The sequence below is a fragment of the Gnatocerus cornutus genome, chromosome 2, assembly GCF_029298725.1.
Source record: "Gnatocerus cornutus isolate USDA-ARS CGAHR chromosome 2, icGnaCorn1.1, whole genome shotgun sequence".
Lineage (NCBI taxonomy): Eukaryota > Metazoa > Arthropoda > Insecta > Coleoptera > Tenebrionidae > Gnatocerus > Gnatocerus cornutus.
In genome coordinates this window covers 7,212,489-7,229,678 of record NC_142234.1, presented here as the reverse complement: position 1 = coordinate 7,229,678, position 17,190 = coordinate 7,212,489, and the positions used below count along the sequence as shown (strand labels likewise).

The 17,190-nt window shown below is 34.4% G+C and overlaps 1 protein-coding gene across 5 annotated transcripts in view; it reads left to right on the top strand.

The window, feature by feature from the left end:
* Positions 1-17,190, top strand: part of trio (trio Rho guanine nucleotide exchange factor) — a 67,479-nt gene that overhangs the window by 40,768 nt on the left and 9,521 nt on the right. For 4 of the 5 annotated variants that reach the window (XR_015769619.1, XM_088030303.1, XM_088030301.1 and 1 more), the window contains exons 17-22: positions 4,921-5,182; positions 12,214-12,286; positions 15,256-15,376; positions 15,893-16,126; positions 16,212-16,295; positions 16,745-17,145. Coding sequence is in view for 4 of the 5 variants with exons in the window: in XM_088030303.1 (XP_087886429.1) it covers positions 4,921-5,182; positions 12,214-12,286; positions 15,256-15,376; positions 15,893-16,126; positions 16,212-16,295; positions 16,745-17,145 (1,175 nt within the window). In the remaining variant the exon portion in view is untranslated. The remainder of the gene's footprint in view (positions 1-4,920; positions 5,183-12,213; positions 12,287-15,255; positions 15,377-15,892; positions 16,127-16,211; positions 16,296-16,744; positions 17,146-17,190) is intronic. The other variant, XM_088030302.1, reaches the window with a different exon arrangement.

Here is a 17,190-nt window from a genome sequence, read left to right as displayed (position 1 = left end):
TCGTTATATCCTTATCAACCCTGGCGGAAAAAAAGCGTCGGACCTATCCACTCCGTTAATTGTTAAGTCCAAGCTACTCAGTGTCACAAATCCTTGCAGAAGCTACCGCAATTAAAATGTCTTTCGTATGTCGCTCTGTGATTCAAAGTCAAACTGAATAGATTAGTAACCACTTCCATCGGATTAGCTTGCGGGAATTCATTGGTGCTTAGTAATGCACTTACATAGTATATCGCACGTCTTTACGGGTATTAATATTTATAAAGGGTAAATTATAAAGTTTTTGATATATTCAACTTTACGTTTTGTAGAAGCTTTTGTGAATAGACTTGAGACTTGAACTTCTGTGAAGGTGCCAATGTTGAGTAGTGTTTAAAATCAGCCAATATGTCCAATCCGAGCGGTAGTTCTACCGGAGTCGTCCCGAAGAGCCAGAAGGCCAAGCGAAAGATCTCATTACCCTGGTTTAGACAGGGGTCGGTAGCCCAGCCGCATCCCACGCTCACCAGGCAGCATACTATCGATACTCCTAGCTCCTTCCAAGCCCGGCTTCTCAGAAGACAACCCAGCCAATCAGCTCTGGTCAATATATTTTTTCATATATTCCTACAAAAACACCACAACACACTTTACACTACTACCAAAGAATATTTTGTTGCATAACTTAAAACAGACCGCCGTGATATTTCGTCTCTTGTGTCTGCTCATCTTTTCATATCAAATATTTCATTTTTAAGTAAATATTTTTTTAGCATCACACAAAATTAAACAAATATGTCAAGGTTTTTCCACGCGCCACCGAGTATTTGCTTTAGACAACGGATTTTACGTAGTAATTTTGTAAGCAATTCACAAATTCAATTTACTTTTTATTTTACACTTCCTATCTTCATGTTTCATTTTTAATGCATTCATCGAGTTATCAAACAATCGATGACGATGACCTTTCACAATTACATTCAGAGGAGCAAACCTGTGAGAGAAATTTCAATTTTAAACGGTGAAACGGTTTTAAAGGTGATAGTCAATTTTATTTTTATTTTTTCTGAGAGCAATATTTTGATAATTCATTATATTTTTAAGGTTCGACCTTTGAAACGCAAAAAATTTGCAGTCAATTTAATTTTTTACCCAATAATTTCGACATTAGTTATTTTAACAAAATCTGTTAGTTCCGTCAGTTAAAATAAAAAATAAATTATATAAAATATTTCATTTCCGGCTCTCTGAAATATGCATTGGTACAATTTTAATATTATTGTCAGTTTTCATTTTAGTTTTAAAGAAAATATCTGTTGACTCAAAATCTTCTGCTACAACATGGGAAACAAAAATGGAAACAATAAACGTCTTAAAACGCATTTTAGTCTAATATGAAAAACAGGGCTCTCCGGAAACTGCTCTTAAGTACTTTTGGCAACATTTTAAAGACTTGTACTGTAAATTAATTTCGCTATTTTTAAATTCTAATTTTGTCCATGATTGTTCTATACCTACATCTATTAAAATTAAGAGGCTACTACTTGCCAATATTTGAAACTTGAAAGGAACAATTAAAATAAACAAAAATAAATCAAAACGCAGAACTAGTTATTAGCCTATTTAAATTCATTCCACCCAAACGAATTGATTTCTTTAAAGAAGTATCATTGTTATAAGATTTATTCTAGCCCCCAGCTCCATCCCACCGATTTTATTTTATCCGCGGTACAAGCAGCCAACACATTTCTTTTATTATAAAGTTACAAGGACGCCCCTTTTATATTATACTGCATTTATTCATATTGTCATCTACCCCCAAGTTTTTTCATTTTTGCCCCGTAGACGTTTTAACAAATTTAAAGTACTGACGTGTATTTTATTGATTAAGCATAAAGTCACGTTAAAATTATGTAATAATATCTAGAAATAAAACCATGCTGTGGTTAGTTATATAATAATAATCGCATGTCATTGTTAAAGTATTACAATGTTTAACAAGCACACTGTGAGTGATTATATGAAGGGGATAAATGGAAAATATTTAGCCTGAAAAAACTATTATCGGGTTGGTCAGGATCGATAAATTCCGTATCTACTTTTTTCTGTTTGCTTACGTACCCACCCTTGTGTAATGGGGAAAACAGCAACTAATTCCGTAATTCGTTCGTCCTCATTTTACCTGATTCTTTGGCTAAATTGGGAGTGGTCATAATACTTTTGATATTACCGAGAGAAACCCATTCATCCATGGTCTTGAAATTTTATTATGCAATTTCGTTTTATTAGGTAATTTTGATTTTAATTTTAATTGTACAGAACCACCATAAAACCACCGGGTTACTGCTACGGTTAATTTGTCCGAAATTAATTTCTCTATTAATAACTTTCATAATGCGAATAGTGGCGGTTTTGCAAGACCTTTGACATCTATAACTAGGGTGTTAAACACTGGCGCACGTTTCTCAAAATAAAGGAGTATAAACATAAACATTACCTATGTAACAATGCACTTTCCGACCATGATTATAATTTACGACAGTTTTTGCTGCTGGTCTATAATTGCATAGCATCCAAAATTATAATTACAATATCCAATCAAATTTGCGAATAAACTCTATGGACTCAAGCCTTTATTCATCAATATCGAGTGTGTCAACGGACGATGCGATATTTATAGAGAATCGATGGCCTGTATCGCCTCTATAAGCACCATCAACATAATTCGTCCAGAATTGACGTCTCGGTATGACCACATTATTAATGGCTTGTTTATTTTAATGTTTATGTAAACTGCTGCTTGTCGTAACTGACTTACGACTATATTGTACGTTGCGGTTGGCAGTAATTAGCTATGAGAACAGGAAAGCTAACGACATGATTTGGTGAATGCTTGTGCCCAATGGAACGTTTCACACACGACCCGACCACAGACTCACACACGGTGGCCACATTATAAATGGAAAGGGAGTTCAATAAAAGGTTTTACTAATCAAATCGAAATTTCTTTTGTTTTGTTTTTCCCATAAAAATCAAACTGCGCGAAATTTGAATGTTATTTTTTGTGTAAAACAAAAATTGCCACTGGTTTGGCCAAATGCAATGATCAATTAAAATTTTTCTGAGAATTACAAGTCTTATCACTTTTACGGGAAAAAAATACCACCACAGATAACCAAATCGTAACGGAAGCTGAAAAACTCTTGAAACTTTGAATGCGGTGATTAAGTTGTACACTGACTGAACAGAAATCTACTAATTAATTTCGATATAAATTTACCGGGACTGATTAGATTTTTTCACTGCTAAAGCAAATAAAGTCGCTGTAAGGATTTATAGTCCGGTCAAATTAGACATTCGGTGCTAGATAAATTCGCAACAAGCTGAATATTGGTACAATTGTTCAAAATGCAATTATAAACAAACCCTGAAAGTTAACCATCATTCCCGTGTATGGAAATTTTTTTATTCAAGGGCAAAGGTCAAACAAATGAGTTTTTCCCGATTTTCAGCAAAACTGTAAGTTTTATCATAAAAATACTTCGAACTAAAATTGTAGATCATAAAATTATCTATAAAAAATATATGAACACTTTTGTTCCTACAAGCCACCGTTTCAGAGATATAGCGATTCAAACAGTTGTAACAGCCACCTATGAGATAGTGTACTTAGCGCGTTTTTCTTAATGTGGTTTCCCCAGTAGGCCTACTTCACAAGTCAGTAACGATCCTGTTTAATTGAAACTATTGTAAATAATGGATATTAGCAAAAAAAAGCGATGTTGATAAAAAAAAGTTGAGTCCAATTCATTGTTTACTAACTTCCAACCCCAGTCTGTTGGGTCTTTCTGAAAACCAAGCCACACTTGAACTTGGTAATACCCGAAGAAGATGTTGGTGAGCAGCAGCCGAGGTTGGAGGAAGACAAGCTTTTCACTATAGCGCAGTGCTTCAGACTAAACTCACAGTATTTTATTCAATAAATGAAGGGACTGGGTTTGATATTTTATATTTTAAGTGCAAGTTACAATGACCGATAGAAAAATATTTTAACCTATACTATATAATATTACAACTCTAGAGATGAATATACGTGGCGTACTCAAACATGTTATGACGATTACAACTGTTACAACTTTTTGAATCGCTATATCTCTGAAACGGTGGCTTGTAGGAAAAAAAGTGTTAATATATTTTTTATAGATAATTTTATGATCTACAATTTTAGTTTAAAGTATTTTTATGATAAAACTTCCGTTTTGCTAAAAATCACGAAAAACTCATTTTTTGACCTTTGATCTTGAATAAAAAAAATTCCATACACGGGAATGATGGGGAACTTTCAGGGTTTGTTTATAATTATATTTTGAACAATTGTACTAATATTCAGCTTGTTGCGAACTTATGTAACTTCACCCTTGATTTTTGGTCTAATTTGACCGGACTATTAGATTTTTGAAATTTTTTTTTGGTTTTATTCACATTTTAGTGTGTGAAAAACGTAAAGGTGAGAAAGACTGGAATTGATAATTACCATCAGTAAGATGTAAGTTTACTGGAACATTGCGAAAGAACACCAAAATATTTATAAGTCGATTGATGATAAATATGTTAAAGACAAGAAACGTGTAACATTTTTGGTCGACACTAGATTAAACAAAAATTGTTTTGACGGTAAAAATCAGCTTCTAGGAGATAAGCTTAGAAAAAAATGCCTTTATTGTACCAATAACAGGAAGTATGATAAGGGTTTGAAAAACCGATCATGACGTTGATTTCCCAATGACTGCGATTGACTCATAAAATTCTGAATTAAAGCTTCCTGTAAAAGCGAGCCACCAGTTCAATCTTCCATTCTCTTCTAGTATTGATTAATTCAATGTGTAGTTTTGTGGAAATAAATCAACATTAAATACGAATATAAAATTGTTTGTATTTCAGGCTGGAGTGTTAGAAATGACATGGGTAGTCAGCGATTTCACAGCTACTTGTCCTCAAGAATTGAGCGTGACGAAGGGCCAACAGGTTGAAGTAGTAGAAGTATGTTCATCGAAGCCTGATTATTGTCTGGTTCGTATGCCCACTCGTGGTACAGATCATGATTCTTCAGTTCCTGAAGGACTTGTACCACTAGCTGTTCTCAAACAACCGCCAGCTCCAAGAAGTTCACCTTCCAGACGCGCTCCATTAGACCACGAACTTGGTAAGTGTGCAGAATGCTATCTATAACAAACTAAGGCCTCCATTGTCTTGCATTACCCCACACAAAAGCAGTTTATCCATAGTTCTCTGTAATTTGAAGGAAACGTTGGTAATTTCCTTTTCATTTTAGCCGTTTGTTAATAAAATCTGATATAAATACAATACGCCTCCCAGTTGGCTCGTAATTGATGGGGGGACTATTAATGAGTAGGAAATACATTCAATAGGAAAACAGTGTGAAAAACCGTTTCTTGCGTAATTGCTACAACTAACCTGACGAGTCTAAACCACGTGAGTACGCTGTGTGCTAGAGCATCGCGGTGGTGGCGTCGTCGCCAGGGATCAATAGATTGGCCGTTGTCGACCTTGACCCGACCTTCCGCAGCATCCGCTCTTTCCCCCTGAACCAACCCGGTCTTGCCAAAACTTTACTGCAAGACGATGTATTCGTTTTTCATTCCTGTGGGAAAATTTTCAATATACAAAGTTGGAATTCATCGATGCACTATTTTTTAGAAATTTTCTCTTCATTCGAATTTACTTCGGAAATATATTTACTCAGACACTATTGAATTTCGTTCTTCTACAGGAACTGAAATAAATGCGACCGACGCCATAAAGAAAAAGTACTCTCAAATAAATTAATTTTGGTAATGAAATTTATAACAGCTTACTATCTACTTTAGACTCATTACAGTGCTCTAAATTACTGCTCTTGTTTTAGTACTGCTCAAACTCATCACAGTTAAAGTTATGGTGGCTTTTAATTACAGCGAAAGACAATAAAAATGCGTTAGTTATCACAAATTTTGTCAGGTCAAGATCACATTTACATGGAAACAAGCCTATTCTAGTTTCAGGTAATCATTTAATGTGTCACCTTTTGTTTACTCAAAATGATATCATTTACAGATACTTAAGTTTGTGCCATTACTTTGATATCACCGTTAGGTCTAGGCATCATATTGATTAGGCGATAACAGCATTTAATCTAATCGTCAGTAATGATTGGTCCAGTTTAAACACAATCATCTTGTTAATATGTGTGGTGCTAAAATGGCAAAGAAAATGTTTAAGTTATTTAGAATCGGTAAGAAATAATTTCAATTATTTAGTTAATATTCTAGTTTTTATCTGTAAGTACATATCGGTTTCATCCATATAGATAACAATGTGGACGATTAAATATGGCCGCGCTGAGGTTTTGTCTTTTTTAGTGAACATTCTGTCGCTCTTTTGACTGTTTAATGATGTTGTTTCATTGACGTGAACAGTAGGACTGAGTCCATGGAAACATTGTTTTGAAGCACGTATCGATCATTCGAAAAAATACTTCAGATTAAGATACCCGATAAAATATTTACATTGCCTGTTGTTTTGTCACCGTAAATTTGGTGGATGCGTCCCATTTACTTCTAGATTGAACATTCCGCCATCATGATTGCTGTAATTTTCAGCTAACAGCGCCCATTAAATGCATACTAACGTGCTAATTACAAATATCAACATAAACAGAAAATACACTTTCAGTTGGAATTACGATTGAACTAATAAAAAATTCCTTCCAACAAATCTGAGTCCTCGTAAACAATTGTTCTTTTAAAAATACTTGTAGCTATAAATAATAATGTATTTACCAGAACAAGTTTTACAAATATGGATTGGAATTGTCTATGTAGGCAATAGATCAACTCTCTATTACTATTTTATGTGAACTTGTCGTCGCATTTCAGACGAAGTTTTCTCTTTGGAAACAAGTGTGCGATTAAGTTAAATAACAATGTCGTAATTTTTAGCTCTGTGATATTTACGTTCACACGCCTATGTGATTTGGATGTGTTTTGATTTTATTGTAATAGCTGAAGAATTAATAAATGATTATGGGCAATTTTTTTTAAAGTCGTCATTGTTGTACAATCATCTTAACAATAAGGTCAGTGGCTTTGAATTGATGCATACCATAACTAGTGTTTATGCTTGGAGATTAAAAAAATTAAACAGAAATTTTGTTACGGTTGGCGCATCCACCATTTTTGAAGATTTTTTAAGATAGATATCAGGAGGGTGCTATGACAAAGAACAAAGACCTACACGAAAATAGCCAGTTTTTGAAAATAAAGTTATTATTATAAAACCCTAGAAATTTTATTTGGAAATATCAAAATGGCGAACCCGCTATTGCTTTTTCTTTATTTTCTAGATATTAAGAACATTCTTTCTTTATTTAAGCAATACACTTGTGTAGTGTGGTTTTTACGAAAATTATTTTTTTACAAATCGCCATTATCAGTTCAAACATTGTGAGCATACCTTTGAAACCCTAAGGATTAATTTCTCAACTAAAAATAATGAGTAAATAATTGATAAAGGTTTTTATTATGCGTCATGCATGGTATTGATAATACGTGCAATTTAAATTTCACAATTCGATAAATGAAATAACCCTAAAATACAACACAATGCATAATAACATTTTGATTTAAGATTCCATTTTGACAGGAAATTAAAAATGTTTTTAGTAAATACTTTTAGCCAGCATAGCTACAATAACGATTCGCTTCAAAAAGATGGTGAACAGATTATATGTATGTTTACTTATTGATTTTATCCAGAGCGAAATGCGTTCACGGTAGAAAATTTAAAATTGTGACACAAAGAAGAAACGTGTACATCTCAGGCTTGAAAGGAAGCGGGAACTATTCTATTCTCATAGTTGATAGAGGAGCAGTATTTGCTATTTTTTTCCTAAAATCTAGATCAAAATCAAAAGCTGTTTTATTAATCTCTTTTTTTATATATAGCGCAGTGAACTAAATTCTGATCAAACAGAAAAGAAAATGTCAACCTGGCAATTATGCATACATATTATAATCCATTGGATAGTTTCCAGTAACACAACAAACATCGGAGCTATAAGTCTAATTATGTACCTTTTCAAATTGAAATAGCTAAATTTATCCTTTTTGCGTACGAATCCGACGTCAAATAATATTGTGGACTGACGACCGCGTTAATTTATAAATCACAAATTTTGTACGCCCACAGTTCCATCCACAGGAACCACACAGTCGGCGTAAAAATAGCACCAGATAGTTATTAGTGAATTAATCTACGTGTGAAGTTAATAAAACATGTTTCACGTCATAGGAACAAATTTTGCAAAACAATCAGCGAGGAATTCTGTAAATGATTAATAGCTCACTCAAATTGGCGTTTTGGTCATATTATCCACAAATAAATACTTATTGGCAGTTTTGTAGTGTTTACGTCCGATCTAAACTATACATCAATTTCATTATTATTACTAAATAACAGAATGTGTCTGAGCACCCATTGACACAAAATGTGGGCTATATTGTTTTCCAGAGCCGAGGAGTAAACCACATTATGCATGTTGTAAATTATATCAAAGTGCTATTTGCACAACGCACAATGTGGGCAGGAGAAATGTTAATAAATACTCATGTCAGCTCTCTATGATTTCACAAATTCATTGTGATTATTTTGGTAGCTTCGTTGGAAATTCTGAAGAACAGCCTAAAATAGAAATTTGGGGAAATCTAATGGTACCGTTTCACCAATTATAATTATCCTCTTAAGATCGCAAGTTTTGATAAACAAATATCGCGATAACAGCGGACAATGACTACAAAATACACAGATCTGGCACGCTGATTTGGCTGAGACAGTTCCCCCCAGTTGTTCGCCAACTTTGATGCCACTTCTAGGACACACGAGTTAGTTACTGTTTGAATGTTATGAGTGCACTTGACTTAAATTCTGTGCCATCAAAAGTGGATTAAAATACACAGACGAAAGCTCACAGGGGAAAAGCTTTCGTCTTGTTCACTAACCTGTAAGTACCAAATTGTGCTCCTAATTCATCTTACGCAAAACGCTCTAAATAAACATAAATAAACAAAATAACGAAGACTTCATTAACATTCTTGTCTTTATAACCACCAAATGTGAAGATTTGACGCGAATCCTTAGTGCGTTTTTATATTGAAAATATTGTGGAAACTGTGTCACTGCCAAGAAATTTTTGGAATGTTATAGTGATTCGCAAAAAAATAAATAATTTATTTATTTGAACCTTGTAAACGTTCATCATTTGAAGACAGCGAACACGTTCCGCACCTGAGCAACAACATACAAGTTTTTTGCCAAAGGTATGATTCACGTTTTTTGACAAGTTGTTCTCTTTATTATTCTGCATCTTTCGGATTTATTTTCGCGTCTATATTTTTGCAACGGTTTGTAAATAAGGTGTTTCTATGACAGTACCCACATGGCGAGTACACATTAATTCCTGTCCACATTTATTTTTACGTTGTCCAGATTTTATGTGTCTCGTAGGTTTTTAATTTATGATCATTCTTTATTTTGCCTGACAGTTTTGGATACAACTATTGTTTAATTTTAATAGCGCGCGGCCGAAGTTAATTGTGTTTTATCACTATGGACAACAATCTGGCGAAATCGCGATTTAGATCTAGTGAATGTAAGTTAAATTCAGGCAGTTACTTCATTTTGAGCCTCCATAAATGGAGTTGTTTTTATCGCTCCAGGAGATCGGTTGCGATCTTCTCCTAACAGCGCTCACGTGGTAAACTGGAAAATTGCCATATTTTTATGCATGTCCCTTGCAGACATTGTTTTAGAGGCTGTAATGATTTGTGTTTATAAAATTACACACTTCCTTTTGCGTTGTAAACAGTAATCAATGTACCCTGAAATTGAGAATGAGTTTTAATTTTTAATGTCGACATTGTTAAGATGTCGTGTTCGAACATGGCGCAATGTTAAAATAAACAGTCTGCGAAAAAGGATTTCCTTCCACCTTCTTCTGGGAAAAATTAGTCATCGTCCTGCAGTCTAAATTTAACGTATACACACATTCCATACACGATCATAAATGCATGTCGAAACGTCGTTCAAACGTTCTTTTTGAAGAAATTCCGAAATCACCACCGCATCCTGTCCTCTTATCACCTTCATTCTGAAAGTGTGTTAATGGGTTTCGGATTTATTGGGACAGTTTAGTATAACCCAATATAAATTCTTAATTGCTTTCGGGTGCGCTCTCAAAACATATGGCTTGACATTTTGCAGAGAAATGGTTCAGGAAAGCGATAATTTACGTCAGACATTTTAGAAAACTATTTTATTTTAAGTAACGTACGAAAATACAGGCGCTCATGCTGGAACCATAAAGCATTCATTTTATATAGGCTAATTCTTGACCTACGATAACCTGAGACCATATGGTGTTTATACGACGCCTACGAATCACAAATTTGGCCTAAGGGCAAGATTTTATGCATTGGACCTTGATTAACACATGTTGGTATACTCTCATCTTAACAATCGCGAAAGTTTTAGGAGGGAAAGAGCCACGATTGGGTATTGTTCATTACGAAAGGAAAATAACAGTGGATTTTAATTGTAGGCTCATTTTTAATTGGAAGGACAACACCCTCTGAAGGATCTTCTTCTGTTGAATCAACTAAAATACTAATTCGAATATAGCAGATATGTAGATGATTCTAGAATTACTATTTATCTGGTAACATGAAAGAGCAGGAAGAAATAAACTGAAACACCAATGCATCGTTAATGAGCATGTTCCGAATCTAAACAAATCTCAATTAGTCAACACACCTATCAGCACTTTGTTAAAATGATGAATTATATGGGTTCATTTATGAGCGCTTTCACTAAGTTGTTGAAAAACAAGATTTGTGCCAGTTAATTTTATGCCCGCAAAATTTTTATGTAACAAACGCTTATTAAAAATGCTGAATGTATTGTTACATAACCGAGCAAGTTATCTGAGTATTCTTCACTTCAAGGTGAGCTTCGCTTACAATAAAAAGGTTTCTTTTTCGAGCATCCTCAATCATACGTGGCTTCATGGCGGTGATTTTTATTTTAAAACAAGGAACCTATTTTTGCTTCAAGTTATTTCTGCCCATACCAAAATTAACCTTGAGTATGTTTACTGGATTAATTAAATAGGAAGTAGAGGGTAATAAATTCGGATCGTCTCGACTTGTAGGTATGGAAACCCACACAGTTCGGCCTGGGACAGGTTATCTACACCTTCAGCTCTCTTTTAGTCATCCCAAAAATTTTAATACCTGTAGGCTGATATCGTCTGTAAAAATGTCATTGTAGTGCTTCAGTTAGTATTTGGTTCCGAGGACTGAACACAGGCTCTTCGAAGTATTATTTTCTACCTGTATTTCCCTGTCTCCAGTGATATTTGAAGCGCACATAGTCACGGTTCTGTTATTTTAACTTAGAATTAGTTGGGTGTAGCATAATGCAGTGTTGACTTCGGTAAGTTGTCATAGAAAAATTATCAACCAATTTTGTGGCATTTTAATAAATTCAATTTTGTCAATCAGTGCGGGATTATTTAAAAATTCTTCCCATATCTCTCCTCACTCTTTATTTATGATCCACGCCTTGCAAAAACCCACAATTCCAAGCTCTCGTTACTGTCGGCTCGTTGCATTCATGCATTATATTAACATAAATAACATCATTTATCGTTAATATGACTTAATGACAAATTTTTAATACTCTGTCGGTCTGATCTGTATCTTCAGTTGGAATTTTAAACTGCTTCATCATGACACAATTCCAGTAAGGCCCCAGTATTGATACTTAATTAAAGCACAGGCTGATAACTACGCATACATTATCTTAAAACATGCAAATTTTTGCAATGGGGTCGATTATATAATTGGTCGCTTATCGCGGTTTTCTTCATTTACATTAATACCGGTACCATCGATATTTGCTTCAGTGCATCATAATTAGGCCTCGCTCTTTTAATCTTCAAAACATATTTTGACGATAATCCCATTGCTCCGATCTTCAATTTTTCTCGTTTTTATGACCGCAGAGTTCAGCGTCAGAGTCCAGATTTTTGTGGGTGTTCAATACAACCACACGATTATTGTGTGGACAATTATCGATAACTAATTTGGAATAGTTCATTAGTATTCACTTTTGTTTCAGACACCACTTCCAACGACACCTCAGGAACAGTCAACACATCCTCGCCAGTTAATAAACGGAGAGGATTTAGCGGGTGAGTGTTTTATTAAAATCTTTGTATGAAAACATTTTTACTGGATGTTAGTAGTGATTTTTATGTGGTACAGGAAGTGGATTAAAAACAACACGTTAGCTGGTCAGTATAACAAACACCTCGGGTTCATCACTGTATATTGTTTTTGTAATAATTATTTCCGGAATTTGTAATAAATAAGATTATTGAGTCTATAGCAGCTCTATTTATAACAGTGATTTTACGGACCATTTTCAGCCAGTTGGGTGTTTAATTTACAAGACAGTATATTACCTGTAGCTTGGTGTGTTATCACGTTATAATCGTAATTCGTGTTCAGATATGCAAAAAGGGTAGTGGTGTAGTAGGTTGGGTACACGCAAGCTGGCGATGACCTTTTTGCAGCAACGCCATAAGAAAGAATAAAGTGAACACTGTGCGTCGAATGGTGCAGTAGTGGCGACAGCAAAATCTTAGACGGTAATCTGCAAAACTTTAAAATGATTTGTTGCAAACATAATATACCTTGGTGCAGGTATAATGAGTTTTTGGAACCAGCTATATTTTGCTTTAGTCTTTATCTTATCAACAGATGTAATTATCATGTATATATAATCTGTTCTAATTTTAAGGTGTTTTGTCAGTAGAATCAGAGCAACCGCTCTGTGTTCAACACTTTGTTGTATGTTGGTTAGTGATGGGAAAAATCAAACATTATTTTCACTATTTGTGTTGTAGTCGGCACTGTCGGTGAGTACGTTTTTACTCAAACGCAAAATGACGTATGTAAAGGTGTTTTGTTATTTTAAAAAAAATTCATTTAGTGAAACAATGGTGATATTAAACTTTAATTACATTACAACGTGTGACTGCGATGAAATGGCAATTTTTTATTATTTTTATATCTTGTAACCACATTAAACAGTCTTTTAGAATTACAAGTTGTAAACAAACTCGTTTGCCAATAGAACGAAATAGACTAAACACCAGTCCTAATAATTATCAGATTGTATTTACCAATTCGTTTGGAAAGGTGAATTAATTGTGATGAACTCAACTTCGTGCTGCTAGTTTCAAATTATAATAATGCAACTTCGTGACAATTTATGCATCTAAAACGACAAGTAAATATTAAAAGTGACGTAATTCCTCTTTTTTTATACTTAAGACACGCGCAATTGGTTTTATAAAGAGTTTCTTCACAGATTTATGAACTTTTGTTCGATAAACATTATTTTGAATCATTGTTTAGTTTAGAATAATCAGAGTATTAGTCATTGTTCAACGTAAACGCAGAGGTGGGACCTCCCTTCCTATCAAGAAATAGATCTAAGGAATATTATAACGTGGCAAAATAAACATTCCAGTGCCAGAATTTAGAAGCGGTGACTAAAAAAGTTGCGTAATTTGTTTACAATACAATGAACTTAACCGCAGACTATAAACTGGATTTTTACCTATAAAACTTACAGCAGAGCTTTACTTGAGTACCTCCCAGTTAATTATAAACAGAAAGTTAATAAAAAAGTTTTGTTGGGTGTCGGTTTGAATTTTATTTTTTGATGGACTGATTCAATATTTAACAATTTTTGGAATTTGAAATAAGTTTCACCAAGTATGCCCGTACGAAATTTCTTTCCTAGAACTAATTCAATTTGGGCTAGACATGTGAAGGAAAGGCATGAAGGAGGCAGGGGAAAATCATTATCTTATCAATCAAAAATTAGTAGAAATTAGAAATCAGGTCTTAGATATACTTTTTACGTCATCGGATTTTTTCGTCTTTATCGAGGCCGCCATTTTTTTTTTGGTACATAAAAGCATTACCTCACCTCCTATATGTTACTACAAAAAATCTTTCTCTCATTATTTTCATCCTCCTTTTCTTAATTGAAACCATCCTCTTTTCTTCGTATTCCAGTCTAGACACTGAATGCCAGCATAGGTATGCAGCTTCAGAAATTATCAGAAAGAATCTGAAGAGACTTGTTACCGACGATATTGTTTATAAAGCAGTCAAGAGTCAGCGCTAATAAAAAATGCATTTTTATTCTTCATCAATCATAATTACTTACGTTTGTATTGAAGTCTCTTCTTCTTGTCTGCTCTATTATGTGAACAGAAATATTTTCTGCATCGATTTTTTATTATTTTTTTTCATCAATCTGTGTTGTTTTTTTGAACAGATTGGTGATGACTCTGATTACAGTGACGAAATGCGTCTTCTCTATTGTTATGTTCTTCCATGTTCCTGCCTCTTTAGTTTATTTCAAATTTATTCATTGTGTTTTCCGAGGATTATATTTTCCATCGAAATCTTCATAATTTGTATGTCTTATTACCTAAACTATTGCGTTTTTCCCATTACCTAGATCTGTTTAAAAAAAAACAGAATTCTATTTAGGAAAATGTTTGCCTCTTCTTTCTATGCACTTCTTGATATGAACTTGCTTAAATTAAACAATGAGGATATTGTAAAAATTAAATAAGAAAGTGAAAAATGATGAAATATACAAAATGTGTTAAAATTCAATTTTCCCATTACTACTGATGACGTGAAGATCGCAATCTTCAATTCACTGAACTTTAATCTCTTACACCACATTTAGTGCATCCGCAAATAAAAAAAAATACTCACCACAACGTACTTTTTACCAAAACACGCATCCAGCACTATCACTCTTCTCCACGCCACACACGGTCTTATTGAACTTTCTTAGAACTATAAAAATGGAAATATTCTCGAAACAGAGCTTCATTATATGCCTATCACAAAATCTTAATTAACCTAATGGTAGAATAATGAATAAAAGTGACGTCGGCTGCAAAATACGCACATTACACTTTAATTTTTCCACACATTTTCATTTAATATTGGCCGTAAACGAGCTGCTAACATGTAATCAATGTAGTTATTCCGAGAGCGCAGCTGCTTTTTGTTTTTAAAAATGTAACCTGCATCGTAAAACTATCTCTCTTTGCTTTTCCAGGCGGAAATGGTTGCCACCACCACTCCGAAAGTTGTCACAGGGTAGTAAAGGGGAAAAAACACAACCTACAGCATTGGAACGACCGCCACTCAAGAAGACTGGCTCTGATAAGAGAATTAAGGTGAGTGTGACACTTAGTAGCGAATTTGATTTCTCAAGAAAGTCTTGTTTCTAAGGGTTTCAATCTTGTATGTATTTGGAGTTTTCACGTGCTGTAATTTAATTTAGACGCTTTAGAGCTTTGAGTTATTATAAGCGTTCTGAAATCAATTAATAATGATGACGGTACAATTTTAATGTCCATTATTATTAGCACAACCTTGACAGGTTCCTCCGAACCTCCATTTTTTCATGCTTGTTGATCTAGTACTAAATTAAATTACGTGATGTCCCTATTGGTTTCGGGACTTTATCAGCAAATTTCCGTTTTACTGTGAATCACTAGAATTTTATCGGGTTTTTACTTGTATATATAACAAAACCACACGGTGAGTAACTTATTTCGCCGTTTACATTAGACACAGACGTTTCATTTCATCCGAAATGAAGAGAAAACTTTTTAGACGTTTATCCTCTTTAATGGGGAACGTAAGTACACCTCTCAACATTCCATGATTCTAAACTTTCTATTTTTCAGGTACCATCCGACATGGGCAATAAACCGTCGGTCTCAGAAGGTGAAGACGACGAAGACAGGTTACCTTTATCAAAAGGACCCAAATCTTTGGGCTCCGAACTCACGAATGGAGGTGGAGAAGACGCCGACGAAGAAGTGGAATTACCACCTCCAATGAAACCAATTCAGGAACCCATCGTGGTCACTTCCACGCCTCCAGGGGTTCCAGATATCGAGGAAAATCCCTGCAAAAGGGTAAGAAACGTACAGATAGTTTCTCTTATCATCATGTTTTCATTAATAACCCCCATACTTCATGTAACTTTTCTTACCTCTACAGGTTTCTAGTCTAACTTTAAAATCACTAGAGGGTGCGACGTCTGCAGATTTGGCTGAAATTGAACAGATTGTTAAGGAGAGAATGGTGCGGATCTCATTTTTCAACTTGCACATCTCTTGCTGAGTTTTTATAGTTTTTGCACGATCATTTTCTATTTTCTGTGTCCTTTCACAACATCACTAACATAGTTTTAACCATGCATCTGTTTATTTGTATTGTTTAAACCATTATTTAAACCTTATTTTGCATCGTTCCTAGCATTAGCTAATTGTAATGTCTTCGTGTGTTTATTTTAGATAAACAGTTAACACTTTTATTACCACTAACGTGTAAATAATCACATTCGCATTTTCCTCAAGCTCGAACATTCTTATCTAACTAAATAGAGTAAACAATGAATTAAAATCGAGTAACAAAAGCGTTGAAACTGTTAAACCTTTTCTTTTTTCTTAGCAAATTTTAACTTTTCTTTGAGTTTTGTACTGACCATGGTCCACTGCCTTATCCATTCATTTAATTCCGACTGTTTCCAGGAGCAACATTCCGAAAATCAGGAACGAAACTCTGTGCTCCGCGACACAAAATCAGCGGACGCCATATCTGATTGTGACCAAATAAATACTCATCGTGAACTGTCGGCACAATGTTCTTCAAACGAAGCAACAGCTCTTGCATTTAGTGGTGATGAAAGTGACAAACCGTCTGAAGATGACAGTGATAAAAAAATCGAAAGTTTATTAAAAAAGAGGCAGTTTGTTCTAAAAGAGTTGGTCGACACTGAAGAAGCATACGTGCGTGATTTATCATTGATTGTCGATGGTTACATTGCAAAGATGAAAGATCCTGATTACCCTCCTGTGCCTGAGGATCTTCGAAACGGAAAGGATAAGATGGTGTTTGGAAACATTGAAGCCATTTATGACTGGCATAAAGAGTAAGTGGCGTAGAAGTGATGTTTTGTTGCTAATTTTTTTATTGT